The sequence below is a fragment of the Ambystoma mexicanum genome, chromosome 8, assembly GCF_040938575.1.
Source record: "Ambystoma mexicanum isolate Mex_15411 chromosome 8, UKY_AmexF1_1, whole genome shotgun sequence".
Lineage (NCBI taxonomy): Eukaryota > Metazoa > Chordata > Amphibia > Caudata > Ambystomatidae > Ambystoma > Ambystoma mexicanum.
Genome location: NC_090929.1, coordinates 1,510,036,487 through 1,510,050,964, shown reverse-complemented (window position 1 = coordinate 1,510,050,964; position 14,478 = coordinate 1,510,036,487). Strand labels below are relative to the sequence as shown.

The 14,478-nt window shown below is 42.0% G+C and overlaps 1 protein-coding gene across 3 annotated transcripts in view; it reads left to right on the top strand.

Annotated features, from left to right (window-relative positions):
• CALHM2 (calcium homeostasis modulator family member 2) overlaps window positions 1-14,065 on the top strand; it is a 184,245-nt gene extending 170,180 nt beyond the window's left edge. For 2 of the 3 annotated variants that reach the window (XM_069611705.1, XM_069611706.1), the window contains one exon: window positions 12,528-14,065. In XM_069611705.1, coding sequence (XP_069467806.1) covers window positions 12,528-12,944 — 417 coding nt within the window. In that variant the 3' untranslated portion in view covers window positions 12,945-14,065. The remainder of the gene's footprint in view (window positions 1-12,527) is intronic. The other variant, XM_069611707.1, reaches the window with a different exon arrangement.
• Window positions 14,066-14,478: the final 413 nt, after the last annotated feature.

Sequence of the window (14,478 nt, the reverse complement as noted above, 5' to 3'; positions counted from 1 at the left end):
ACCCTCCAGGTTCCCCCATGTGAATGTGTCCCAAAAGGTAAGTTGCAGGGTCCAGATAGCACTGAGGCAGGTGGGCCATTGAGGCATATATATGATTGCAGTGGATCTCGTCCTACAAACAAACAGCAGCCATCGCTTCATCTAGCAATTCTCACCCCACTTACAAGTGTGTTATGGCTCTCTAGGTAAACAAAAGCAAACTCCTGGTTCTGGGCCACTTTATAACTGCTCCTCTCACCGAATCTACCAGTGTGGCTTTCAGGAGTACTTGTTAGGACCCTGTTACGGTTCTGGACCCCATACACACAGTGCTCCGATCGACCTCCTGGTTCCTCCTCACACACAAATGATGAATGCGACTTTCCACTCCTGGGTCGGATCTCACCAGAGGCACGGCATTAATGACTTCTGCTCACTTTCACACTGAAAGGGGAATAAACACATGAAAGCAATGAACATGCTTTGGTTAATAATTTACTTGCACTGATCAGAATTAAAAAAACTGGGCGATATGGATTGTGTGTTAGCCAGGAAGAACTTGGTTAGAAATGATCCTTTTGATGCTGGCATATTTTGCATTATCCTTTCCAGAATGCCAATTTCTTGTTTTTTTTTTTTTAAATACACTCTGCCGGAAAAAGTTGCGTTTAAAAGGGACAAAAGTAGACCTCTACATTGGAAAAGTCTGCGACCGCCTCGCAGAGCATGTTTCTCAAAGCGCACGAGTCTTACTATAGTTCTTAATAATGCTATGCTGCCCGTTTCATCTGTTTCTATTTGGGAAAACAGACACATGGAGATGTAGGTGTTTGCCCAAGATCAAAGAATGTTCTTCAATTTCGGGTGCCAGGACTTGAACCTTTGTACTTGGTTCCAACGTAAGCGTGGATAGATAGGTCGGAGGAAAGCACTGAATTAACATGAGGCAGACAGACGGGGATAGGTAGATGCTAACACAATGCAAGGTAGGATCAATACCAGGTAGACACAGAGAGGTATGTGTTCAACCAGGGTTTCTGTGCATACTTGAGCCAAAATAAAGGCATTGTAAAAAGGTTTGACAACAGAATGGCTACTCTTGGAGTCCACTAGTTCCTAACTTTACAGGTCCCAATCCGGGTTCCCTGCCTAGAGACGGTGCTTGGTTCACAGTCACTCAGAATCCTTGTGTGTTTAAGTGTCGCTGACACATCTTCCTTGTCTCCTGGTCCTATGGGTCCTAGATACAGTGGGAAGTGCCCACCCCCCCCCCACCTAGAGATCTCTAGGCCCGTCTGCACTTACACGCTACACTTGAAATGTGCCAAAAGCTGGGGCTCGTTAAGGGCAGGCAAACCCACAGAGCTTCCACCATGGGACTGATAACCTGCTCTTCTCTACTTTATCTAGCTCGCCACCTCTCTGCCCCAGGGTCCTGACTCTGTCCCCCAAAGCTCTGACCTTGTCTTCCTCCTGCAACAATCACAATCCTAAAGGGGCCTTTCCCAATCCTTCTCCCCACTCTCCTGTCACTGCACCTGTGCCTAGGTACTACTGTGCCGGTAACTTCTACTTCTAGCCCACCTGCATACTGCCTCCTCCTGATTCTGACCTTCTTTAATTTCTGTCACTCCCTCTGATCTTCTACCTCGAATCTCTTTCCAGTTCCTTTTTTCTCCTGCCTCCTGCCACTTCCACTCTCCCCTTTAATATGTCTCCGAACCACCTCCTCTGTGATCTCTTTTTCTCCATAGAACGTTCTCCCCTTCTCTCTGAGTTTCTTTTCTTGTTTCTTTTTGATGTTCCTTCCACCCACCTGTATGAGGATTTCTTCTCCTTCCTCACTCCTTCTCCTTTAGGTCACAATTCACCATACTTGTTCCTCTTTTCACTATGCTTCCTTTCAACTCCTTCTAGGATCTTCATCCCAACCTTCCTTATCGTACTCTCCTCTCCTTCTTCTCCCTGCAGCCCCTCCTGGTGATTCCTCCAACCACCTCTCTGTTGTGAACACTACCTTCTTCCAGCCTCCTCTCTGGAGGTCTCTCCACCTTCTTCCTCACAACACCTTTCCAAACGTCCTCTTTGATGTCACTCCCAGCATTCCTTCTACTCCTCCCACCTCCTTCCTCTCCCTTCCTCCCTCCAGCCTCCTTTTTACATAATCCTTACACCTCCTCTTTTCGCTGTGTTGCAACTATCTCCCACCATCTCTCCTCTTCCGCCCCCTTGTCTCTGCCAGTCTCCATGCCTCTCTTCTCCACTCCTACCACCCACCGTGCCGCTATGGTGCCAGGGAGGTTTATTCCATACTCATCTACCCCTCTGGGCTCTGTTCCCTGAGATTTGTACCTTTATGGTGTAAATGTGGCTGGATTGCAGTTGGCATATTGGGTCCCTGTGCTTTAGTGCACCTGCCAGCTATGAAGGCCTGGTGGGCTATTCAGTATCCCGGATCAGCCTTACTCGAGGCTTGTCCATCATTTTGAAATGCACATTGGCATTCCTGCTGGGCAGATCTTCTCGCTGTATCTGACCATGATATTGATGCAGCATATGAACTGTACTGCATTTAGCAGATCTGAACACAGCCCTGTTCTTCCCCATGGTAGGTACTCTGTTTGTTCTCCATAGACTGATCCAGTCTAGTCATACCATAACCCACCCTGTGCCATAAGAACAATGCAAGTTACAATTTGTATTGTCCCTTAGTGGGGCAGGCATAGCATTGGCACACTTCCGGTAACAGTCTCCTTCCAAAGAGCTGGGGCATGGTAGGGGGTCCATGGGGATCCTGCAGGTACTGTCTTTGGGCAGAGCATAAGGCCACGGGTTGTGGCACCGATACTGACACCGACCCCACCAAAAACCACTGGAGATAGTCAGGGAACATCTTCATGATAGACACAATGTAATTGATGGGCAATAGAATATGCAGATGCATGCATAGGTTGGTAGAGATAGATGGGCAAATGGCTAGAATGAAAGAGACATAGAAAAGGGCTTCAAAATGTCCTCCTAAAGCATTAGGCTAACAAATCAGGTGGACGATCTGAGGTCACAGACAGTCACAACAAAACAAACTATAAAGAAAGTCATCAATATACATGCTGTGATGTGGAATACAGATGAAGTTCTTAAGGCCTTTCTTCTAGTTGCTTGAAAATGACGATGGGTAGCGCAGGGTGGGAGTAGTTATACCAAGAATACTACTACGTTAATGTCACTAGTGCCCCTCTACAGAAGCCCCCACTGGATAAGAAGCATTGACTCAAGCATTTCCCTCCTCGGCTAGTCGGTTCTCACGGATGCATTTCTAGTTTTCACTGGAGCTGGAATGCAACATTTGTCAAAGATTCCATCTGGTGCTGGGCTGTATTGCAAGGGAAAAACATATGTGAAAAATATAATATCCATAGCAATAACTGGATTCAGGATATTAATAGCCAGATCCATCAGAGGAAGCCAGATTAAGGAGGGGAGGAGAGGAGCTGTTCCCAGCGTAATACACACCCTTCTAGCATATCTTAAAGGTCAATATTGGCCGGTATTCAAAGGGTCACTTCTGTCCCCTTTCTTGAATATCAGAATTGCTACTGATCACTTCCAGGGAGGGGGCGTAGGTCCCTGTGACTTATTAATGGTAATTGAAAAGGCTAAACGTATGGGAAACTGTCTTCTTTTTAATTTGAAAGGCATATTTGTATTAGATGGAATGAGAGGTATGCAGGGTATAAGAACAGTGACAGAGTTTAATCCATTGTTTACACAGGCCTCTATGATTTGTCTTTGTAGAGTTAACCTTGTTTCACCAGAGAGTCCCTCGGATGGCATAAGATTACATAGCAGCATAATTACAGCACCTACTTTTGGTTTTAGCTCATGAGGAGGCATTCGTCTTACAGCGTTTCGCTCTTTAAAGACTGAAATTTTGAGCTGGTAATTAACTGTTCATAGACACTGGAATAGGCGTGGCCTGTGTGAAGAGAAGTGGGGTTGGAAAGAAGTCATTAGAAATTAATCCAAATGTTTGCGATAGTAGAAGGTGAAGGTGACAGCGTAGACCCGTGCTCACTCCGTTTGTTAAAATGATAGCTGTTGTTGAAGTGGAAGGGCACACAGAGGTGCAGTTTGCCATTTCAACAGTAAAGGCCAACCTAACATGGATAAATTGCATCAGCTGAGTACAGAAACATACCTAAGCGTTTTATATATATATATATTTTTTCTTTTTTTTTGTTTAATAAAAAGCACAATATTCCCAGGCAGCACAAAAATTCCTTTATTGATGCATGTGCGTCGGAGAAGAAAAAACCTGGACTGTAAATGACATGTTTCGTGGTATTCTGACTGCTTGATCACGTAGGTAGGGTAAACAGAGATAATGGACTTTCTTTTGAACCTTAACAGCTCTATGGTAGTATGTAAAGTGGCCACTTCCCCATGACACCACATTCTTAGTATCAGAGGGTGGCTATATTTGAACATAAAACAACAGCACAGTGAAAATGCATGTAATAGGCATAATTCCTCTGGTAACTAGAATTAATGTCACTGTGAACTAACGCATACCAAATGGAGGAAAATAGCCACCTGTATTCTTAAATAAGAAGTCAGGCAACGTAAGTACATGGCAATACATTATTTAACCATGAACAGAATATTCTGAGCTGCTTTATGAGCATGTTCTCTATTACTGTGCTAATAAAGCCTCAATAGGCAATGGCAGCCCGCTAGATGTAGAGAACCTCTTTAACAAGGTAGTCACAGCTCTGTATCCTAACTCACAAGGAGAGGGACACAAACGTATGCAAGTGTAGTCCGTAATGGACATAATGCCATTCCTCCATATGGGATGGGCCAGTCTAGATACTCTCACAATATACTACCACATTTACGTCTGAGCAAGGTATCAAAGTTCATAGAAATATCGCCTATGATGGAAAGTGGACATGGACAGTGCAAATTCACAAAGCAGAAATGCAATGTGCAAAATATGCCAAACAGCAATAATTGCCAAAAGCAGTAACAATAAAGTACATAGATCTCTCCGTCCATGCATGCAAAACCATAAATAGAAAACTATATAGTTCCTGTCTTTGAGAAGTACTAATTAATATCCATACAATCAAACTGTAATAAGATTGTCATTACCACACGTTGGTATATTAGGTGATGTGACCCTCTAAAGTATATCTCACAGAACAGGGGATGCATACATGGAGTGCTATAGGGTAAAAAACCTATCAATATTAAAGTGCATAGCGCGTGCAAACACTGCTCGTATTAAAGTGCATCATGTATATCAATATTGCTACTATAAAGTGCCTAGTACTAATGCCCCTTAGTTATTAACGACCAACATATCCACATAGACCATATATAAAAAATGCTATTCAAGAAAAAATTCTTAAGAGTGCAGCGTCTATGCCACACTAAGCATTGTAAATATAAATTGTAGCAAACTCAAACTGAGGTAGGGACAAAAGGTTAGAAGTCCAAAAATCTCTGTGTTATAAAACGGATAAAAGAGATCAAATTAAATCCCAAACCTAGACAAACTTTCATTGTACTAAAAATAAGCAAGAATTCCCTCAGAATTCCGTAAGAAACAACCAACAACCAAGAACCAAAATTCATGTGTGTGAATAAAAAATTCAGAATCAGATAAACAAAATAGTGAGATGCATAAATTCAAGAACATGTAAACATTTAGAGAAAGCTATGTGGCAAAAAAGTATTTCCCCAATAATTACGGAAATAAACTCTATTTGATGAGTTGCGGGTCACAGTCATGTTCACATAATACAAAGGAAATGTAGGCAAGTGTATTCAAGTGCCGAAAATTGTGTACAATGCCTCATCCAGGTTGTGATCCCTGGGTCTTTTGGTCTCAAGGTCCAGAATACATTTAGTTTCTTATTGCCTTAACAAAAGCTCTCGATTTCCTCCTATGGGTGAGTTGGGTACTGTATGGATACCAAAGAAAGAAAACCCCTCTAGTTTGCCTCCATGTTTTGTCTTGAAATGGAGAGACATCGGGGAAGCGGGGTCTATGTTTTTGATTGCCCTAATGTGTTGGAGCACTCTCAATTTCAGTTTTCCTATAGTGCTACCCACAAACCATTTGTCACATGGGCAATTTAATACATAAACCACAAACGCGGTTTCACATGTAATGCTTGACGCAATCTTACTGTTCTTGCCCAAAATAGGATGTAGATAACAAATGGTACTGGCAGCATAGGTTCAGGCTTTACATTCAGAGCATTTTTGAAAGCCTAGCATTTTAGTGTTCATCCAGCTGCATGACAAGTTGTTAGTAGGGCTCATAAAACCCGGTACTAGAATATCTTTAAACAAGGTAGACCTACGGAATGTAATGTTTATTCTGTCTCCCAAAATTTTACTCAAATGTTCATCTAATTTGAGATCAGTGTCTCTGCATAACCTAACGAATATTCTGTGCTCCATTACCGTAGGTCAAAATGAAACGTGACTCCCCCATGTCTGTAGTTTTCTCTTTTAGGGTACCTGCTACCAATAGTAGAGATTGATCGATGTCTCTGGCTTTCAAAAAGGCTCTCTCAAGTATTCTTTTGGAGTAAACCCGCCGTTTGAACTTTTGGGTCATCAGGGCACATTCGCTATCAAAGGTGTCCATTTTCGAACAGTTTCTACGTATGCAAATGAATTCCCCCATATGGGATACTCCACTTTAGGGCTGTGGGGTGGTTACTCTTCGCGTGGAGTGGTATGTTAGAACTAGTCGGCTTCCTAGACAGACTGGTGGTCAGTTCACCTTGAGCCACAGTAACAAGAATATCCAAGAATATGATAGCAGCCTTGCTGTGGCTTTCAGTGAATTTCAAATTGTGTTTGTTAATATTTAATCTCTTAACAAAGTCCAACCATTCCGACCTAGTGCCTTCCCAGATAACAAACAAATCATCAACATACCGTAGTCATAAGGTAATTTTAGCTGTATATTGACTGTTTCTGGGATGCCAGACCATGAACTTCTTCCACCAGCCCATAATCAAGTTGGCATACGAAGGGGCAAAAGTAGTGCCCATAGCAGTGTCTTGAAGTTGAATAAAAAACTGCTTATTGAAAAGGAAGCAGTTATTAGTCAAACAAAGATTAATCATCTCGAGTATCATGCGCCCATGTTGAAGATAGTTCATGGATCTAGTATGTAAAAAATATTTGCATGCATTGAGGCCATCAGAATGTTTGATTGACGTATAGAGAGAGACTACATCTAATGTCATGAGTATATAAGTAGATTCCCATGGTATTCCATCAATACGACTCAAGAAATCATTGGTATCTTTTAGATAAGAAGGCAAATAAGTCACAAAAGATACCAGTGTCTTGTCTATGAATCTTGAGATATTTTCTAACCGGGCCCCACATAGTGTTACTATTGGTCTGCCCGGGGGCCTTGACAAACTCTTGTGCACTTTGGGCAGGAAATAAGTCGCTTGAATAACAGGGAATTTAGGATGTAAGAATGTACATATATCTTCATCCAACAGGTCTCTCTCTTTCCATGTGTGTAAAAGTTCACGATGTTTGTTACTCATGGCCTGTGAAGGATCGTCAATCAATTTTGCATAGCAGTCTTTATCCATTAGTTGTCTTTGGGCCTCTTTTATATAGTCTTCACGATCACTATATTTGTCCCTTTGTCAGACGGTTTGATAATATAATCCGTCATAGCACCCAGTTGTGTAACCCATTCGTTGTTGTGAAGGGGTTCGATTTTTACTGAGAGCAACCCATTTTTTCCTAATTTTTTTAAAGTCATTGACAACCAAATCCTGGAAGGCCTCTACATGCCCTCCCGGGTTAAACATAGGATTGAATCACGATTTTACTTTTAGTTCTGTCTTACCTGGCCGGTTGTGTCAATATTCATTGATTCCCATTCTTCATCCCAAGTATTATCAATATTGGTGTCTTCGGTTCCCAAGTGCTCACGATCACTCAGTGTTAGCATGTCTTGAATAGAGACATTGGTAAATCCTTGGGGGCAGGGCTTGGGTTTAGGTTTTCATGGCAAAGAATTTTTTTAATTTACCTTTGCGCATGTACTTGTCAAAATCAATGCGGGTTTCAGCATAATTGTATAACGATGTAGGACAAAAATTGAGACCCAAATTCAGGACTTGTGTTTCTTCAAGGGTGAGTGGATGGGTTGACAAATTTATGATGGACATATCTGATTAATCCATAGTCGTTTGAGTTATTTCTTTGCTCCAGAGCGTGTTCGCCACTCCGTTCTGTCCACATTTGATGTTGATGCAACGCTTTCCCCTTCTTGTTTTTTTCTTCCTATTTGGCCCAAGGGTTTTCCTCTTCCTCTGCCTCTTGTTTTCTTGCCATTGTTGAGTCTGCCTTCTATACCTGAAAGTCTCATTTCCTCTAATAAATTAAGCTTTCTAGAGGGCTGTTCACTTTCACTTTCACTTTCGGTAGTGTTAACATCAGAGGATGATGAGTCAGTGGAGCTGACATTCGTGGGATTAGATGGTTGAATGGGAAGCTTTTGTCGTAAAGTGTCAAAGCATTTAGCAAAGGTCAACACCCTTCCTTGTTCATAGTCCTTTTTATCCCAAATACATTTTCTTAGTTTTCTCAATTTGATATCCTCCTCAAACGCTTTGTATCCCTTCTCCATGCTGGTACGAATGGTCTTGCCCTCTTCACTTGTGTCTAGGCTCTGTAGTTGCTCCTCTATCTCTTGAATTCTGCCAAGTATTTTATGCCAATCCATTCTGGCATATTTGATCAAAATATTCAAGAAGGTTACCAAACAAGTGTTGCTGGACTCTCCCCATTCTTGCAGCATGGCTGGGTCTTGTTCTTCAAAGGAGGGTGTGGTGAGGATATGTAAGCCTTTTGGAATGTGTCCCACATCGATATAATTTTGAAGAGAGTGTTCCTCCCACCACTTGCTGATCTCTCGTTGTTATAATTTCTCCAAATCTCTTAACAGTCTGACTTCATTATTAGGCTCTACCTCCAAGGATTGTTCCTTAGGTATAGTGTTGTCGGTAAGTGGTTGCTTCTCACAGAAAAGTGAGGCAGCTTGTACTTTTTGCAGGTTCTCCCTCTCCTGTTGTGATGTCATGATTAGTATGTACTGTGCTGTCTGGATGCTGATGTGCCCTTTGACATGAACCAATGTTCGCTCTCATGCGATAACAGTCTCCATCTTGTGAATGAACTGTTGTTTCCTTACGGACTGTCTAAGAAGCACGAGGCACATGTAAAAAACAGAAAGAGTGCACCAGTGCAAACCTACATCAGCAAATGGGTGTTCCCCGCATCCTCCAACGCGGCGAGTTCCCAATCCGCAATGTCGGCAAGCTGCTACTATGTGCACCGTCACTGTTGCCTCATGGCGCGTAGTCGCTGTAAATAATCCGGAGCGCACAGACAACCCCAACTGCGGATCAAATTGGCGTTGCTGTGTGCTTCTGTTTGGTGGGCGGATGCAAGTTCCAGCACCGTTGAGCCCTTGGCGCGAAAATATTTCAAAAAAAGAAAAGCCTTCGTAGAAAGCACATCTGGCGGAATGCACTCCTGAGGGAAGCTGAGAAATGACAATGTCTGCTCAGCAACAAAGGGACATCACAATGTTTCCAGGCAGCACAAAAATTACTTTATTGATGCATGTACGTCGGAGAAGAAGAAACCTGAACTGTAAATAACGCATTTCACGGTATTCTGACCGCTTGATCACGTAGGTAGGGTAAACACAGATAATGGACTTCCTTTTGAACCTTAACAGCTCTATGGTAGTATAAAGAGTGACCACTTCCCCATGACACCACATTCTTAGTATCAGAGGGCGGCCATATTTGAACGTAATACAACAGCGTAGTGAAAATCCATGCAATAGGCATAATATCTCTTGTAACTAGAATAAATGTCATTGTGAACTAATGCATACGAAATGGAGGAAAATAGCCACCTGTATTCTTAAATAAGAAGTCACGCAACGTAAGTACATGGCAATACATTATTTAGCCATGAACAATTTATTCTAAACTGCTTTATGAGCATGTTCTCTATTACTGTGCTAATAACGCCTCAATAGGCAATGGCAGCCCGCTAGATGTAGAGAACCTCTTTAACAAGGTACTCACATCTCTGTGTCCTAACTCACAAGGAGAGGGACACAAATGTATGCAAGTGTAGTCTGTAATGGACATAATGCCATTCCTCCATGTGGGATGGGCCAGTCTCGATACTCTCACAATCTACTACCACATTTACGTCTGAGCAAGCTATCAAAGTTTATAGAAATATCGCCTATGATGTAAAGTGGACATGGACAGTGCAAATTCGCAAAGCAGAAATGCAATGTGCAAAATATGCCAAACAGCAATAATTGCCAAAAGCAGTAACAATAAAGTACATAGAGCTCTCCGTCCATGCATGCAAAACCATAAATAGAAAACTATATAGTTCCTGTCTTTGGGAAGTGCTAATTAATATCCATACACTCAAACTGTAATAAGATTGTCATTACCACACGTTGGTATATCAGAGGTGATGTGACCCTCTAAAGTATATCTCACAGAACAGGGGATGCATACATGGACTGCTATAGGGTAAAAAACCTATCAATATTAAAGTGCATAGTGCGTGCAAACACTGCTCGTATTAAAGTGCATCATGCATATCAATATTGCTACTATAAAGTGCCTAGTGCTAATGCCCCTTAGTTATTAACGACCAACATATCCACATAGACTATATATAAGAAATGCTATTCAAGAAAAAACAGCTCATAATTCATCTTGTAACATATATATATATATATATATATATATATGTATATATATATATATATATATACATATATATATATATATATATATATATAATATATATATTAGGGATGTAACGGTATAACGGTATACCGTTAAAGATACTGTGAACCACTTAATTGAACAATAATAACCGTCACATTGTTTATACCGTTATACCGTTCATACCGTAAAGTGTGCTTTTCAATCTGATTTGGAAAGGCTGCAGTAAGCAAGTGCCGCGCAGTCTTGGTCTTGCACTGTTGGTTGTACCGTCTGCCAAGTAGTTTCAGTTGGAGCAGTTTTTAATGCCATTCCATAAACCACACGTGCCTGACACAAAATCAATATGTTAGCAATAGGAAGAATAGATACAGTGCCAAGAAGGAAAAGGGTTTACTTTGGGTTGGCGGCTTTGGGGTTTATATATTTATAATGGATAATGTTCTCTAAACATATGGCAATGGGGGATTTCCCTGGTTCTATCATTGAATTTACATATAATAAGTCACACTGTGAAATTCACTCATCTCTGTGGGTATTCCCTGCTGCCATACCAAAGGGTAACATGTCCGTGATTACTGAACACCTTTTGGCCCGCAAGTAAACTAAAGGCTGTAACGTAAAGAGAGTGCGTCTGTGTGTGTGTGTGTGTGTCTGTGTGTGTATATGCGCACAAGCGTATACTACTATCAGCCTCCATTGATCGGTGGCATGCAGGTTATCAAGATGGCAACATGTTCATCTTCACCAGTAGCCAGTGGGGGAGCATAAAGCCTAAATGACCACTTATGAAAAGCTATTCATTTTGCTTTGCCAGTTGCAGCAGGGCTCCCCCCCTCCTCCTCTCCACACGTGTGTTTGTGTTTGGTGGAAGCAAGGCATTTCAGTGGAAAGTATGTTGAAAAGCCCAATTCTGGCCCTGGGTGCCTGGTTTTGTTTGTGATGATAAATCTGTCAATTTATGACCTTTTAGAAAATATTTGTTAAGATTAGTTAACTCCACCTGCTATACCGCGATAACCATGATATACCGTCATTTGGCAAGAAGGTTATCGTACCGTCATAAAACTAATACCGTGACACCCCTAATATATATATACATGAGATGTGTCAGACAGAGGACCGGATACCAAAACGGGAAGTGATGCTTAGAACTTTGTAGCGACAAGCTGAGTTTTGGAAAGAAAAGGCAGAGCCAAACTGCAAGTTCCTCTGAAGACACATCAGTTGCCTTGTTGTTTTGTTCTTTTGTTTACCCACTTGGGGATCACTACCCAATTTTTGACTTTCGTACTTTCGCAAAGCCTTAAAATCCATGAAAGTCTGTCTGCATTTTTCACATATCACAACAATTTAATTAGTTGCTTTACTCATTAATGCATTACCATGGACAAGGACCACAATAATCACCATTAAGATTATATGGTTTTGAATATAAATGATTCTTAAAAATGTGTACAAAGATCGGCTATGCTTTTCAGCACATTCAGTGAAGATTTCAGAGATAAAAATGAAACTAGAACCGCTGTCTTAAATAATGCATTGTGCTAAAGAACCTTTGACCGCAAACACGAAGCTCTTGACGTAGTAGAGTGATAGCGGTGGGTATGCAAGAACAGAGTGGGATTGATTTTCATGCAAATGGTAACAGTGCGTGGTATAGGTCAACTTAACATAATGTATGTATCTAAAAAATGTTTGTGGTTCCTGTCTCCTCAGCTCATTGGGTGGATGCTTATTGCTGCGGTCGCCGTTGCCATCTTTCTCGTCAAGTGCCTCCAGCGGTGTACCTCTCCGCTGAGCTACCACCAGGAGGCCTACTGGTCGCAGTATCGCTCCACGGAAAGCCAGCTCTTCAATCGCACGGCCCATGTCCATGCCAAGATCCTTGCCGCCAGCAACGTCAAGCAGTTTTTTGGCTTTGTAGCACTCGATAAAGATGAGAAGGAGATGATAGAGGAAAACCCAGTCAACGAGGTGCAGTCAAGCTTGCAGTGGAACGCCATCACCGGAGTCTACCTGTACAGGGAAAAGCAAGGGATCCCGCTCTACAGCCGGCTCCATAAGTGGGTCAAGGGGCTGATGGGGAATGGGACGGAGCTGGAGTACAAGGAAACTGCGCTCCTTGCCGTATGAAGCGGCAGATAACATTATGGGAACAACGTTAAAACTTTCAGACCTATCCTACCCGGGATTCAGGAACCGTACCTGTGTGGCTATATTCATCAAATCCTAAACTTGATTGTAAAGTAAGGTTTATCAAAACGGTGCCACCACTTTTGTCTCCAGAATTGTACATGACAGGGATATATCTTTCAGAGACCATAGACAAAAAAAAGATACATTTCAGGATTTTGTAGACGGGTGTGACTTTGGGGTTCATTGTTTAAGATTGTCAAGGGGGTTTAAGATGCCCTATGGCCAATGCAGGTTGCTTATGTCTTCATGAATTGTGCTGGCCTGTGAGATCTGGAAAGTGGAGGATAGCTCAGGGGCAACGCGTTTGTCTTGGAAGCAAAACAACTCGCTGCAACATACGTTTGAATCCCGATCCCACGCTTAGAAGCCACTCGCTGGTATTAAGCGTGTTATAAATCAACAATAAACTTAAAAAGTAGACAAAATGAGACCTTGTTGTCTTCCTCTCCTAACAAACAACCGCCAGTTACTAGCCAGATTGATTCCGCGGTCGTTAGCTGCACTTACCCAAAAAAAGGATTCTCTCATAGGTAAGAACATATGCAAATGTCTTCTGATACCCTCACATTTTCTGCATAACCGTGTCCTATTTTGTGTCCAGGATGAATCCTTTCCCCAGAGCTATAGAGGGTTCTCACCACCAGTTTGCACAGGTACTATGCTCCCGCTCCAGAAAAGACCTCATGGTATGTACCACTACGCCCCCAGTATGATATTGGCAATGCTATTGACATTGGACCGCTCATTGCACTATTGACATAAAGTCCTTGAATTGAGAAAAGGAACATGTCAATGTCCATTTCCTAGCTGCAGGCTGCAGGCACAGGTGCTCTTGAGTTTAGGTTTTGTAATCCTATTTGAAGCAATACACATTTTCAGGGGGTTCTTCCATTTTGTAGCTCTGTGACATGTATTTATCCGTAAATTCAAATGAGTAACGGTGGAAATATGCATTTCATCACAGTTTTATAAAGTGATTTTGTTATGAATGCCTCGATGCCGAAGGGTTATGTGCGCTTAATGAATGTACAAATAAATAAATAATGTTCTATACCAGAGCTAATTCCTCAACGCCAATTGCATTACATAAAGACACATTGGAAGACATAATGTGCATTTTGTTAAGCATGAGGTGCAATAAATGTCTCCTTCCATATCACGCAAATGCTTTAGTCATGCAGAATACTGAGGGCCCAATTCTTAGGTCCTTTGAACATTGGAAAAGCACCATATTTTGTGAAAGAGAAACGTGGCAGCCTGGCACCAGAAGCATGTGCCTTTGTTTCATGAAAGTGAATTACCTAGTTGTAATTCACTTCACTGCACTTACTTCAAGGCAAAGTAATTCATACAGGTAGGTTTGGGGGTAAAGTGGTACTTGGGGACGGGGAGCGGTGTGTTTGGGAGGCGGGTAAGCAGGGCGTTGGAGGAACGCCCATTATACATTTTTTTTTTAACTGGAAAAAACTAC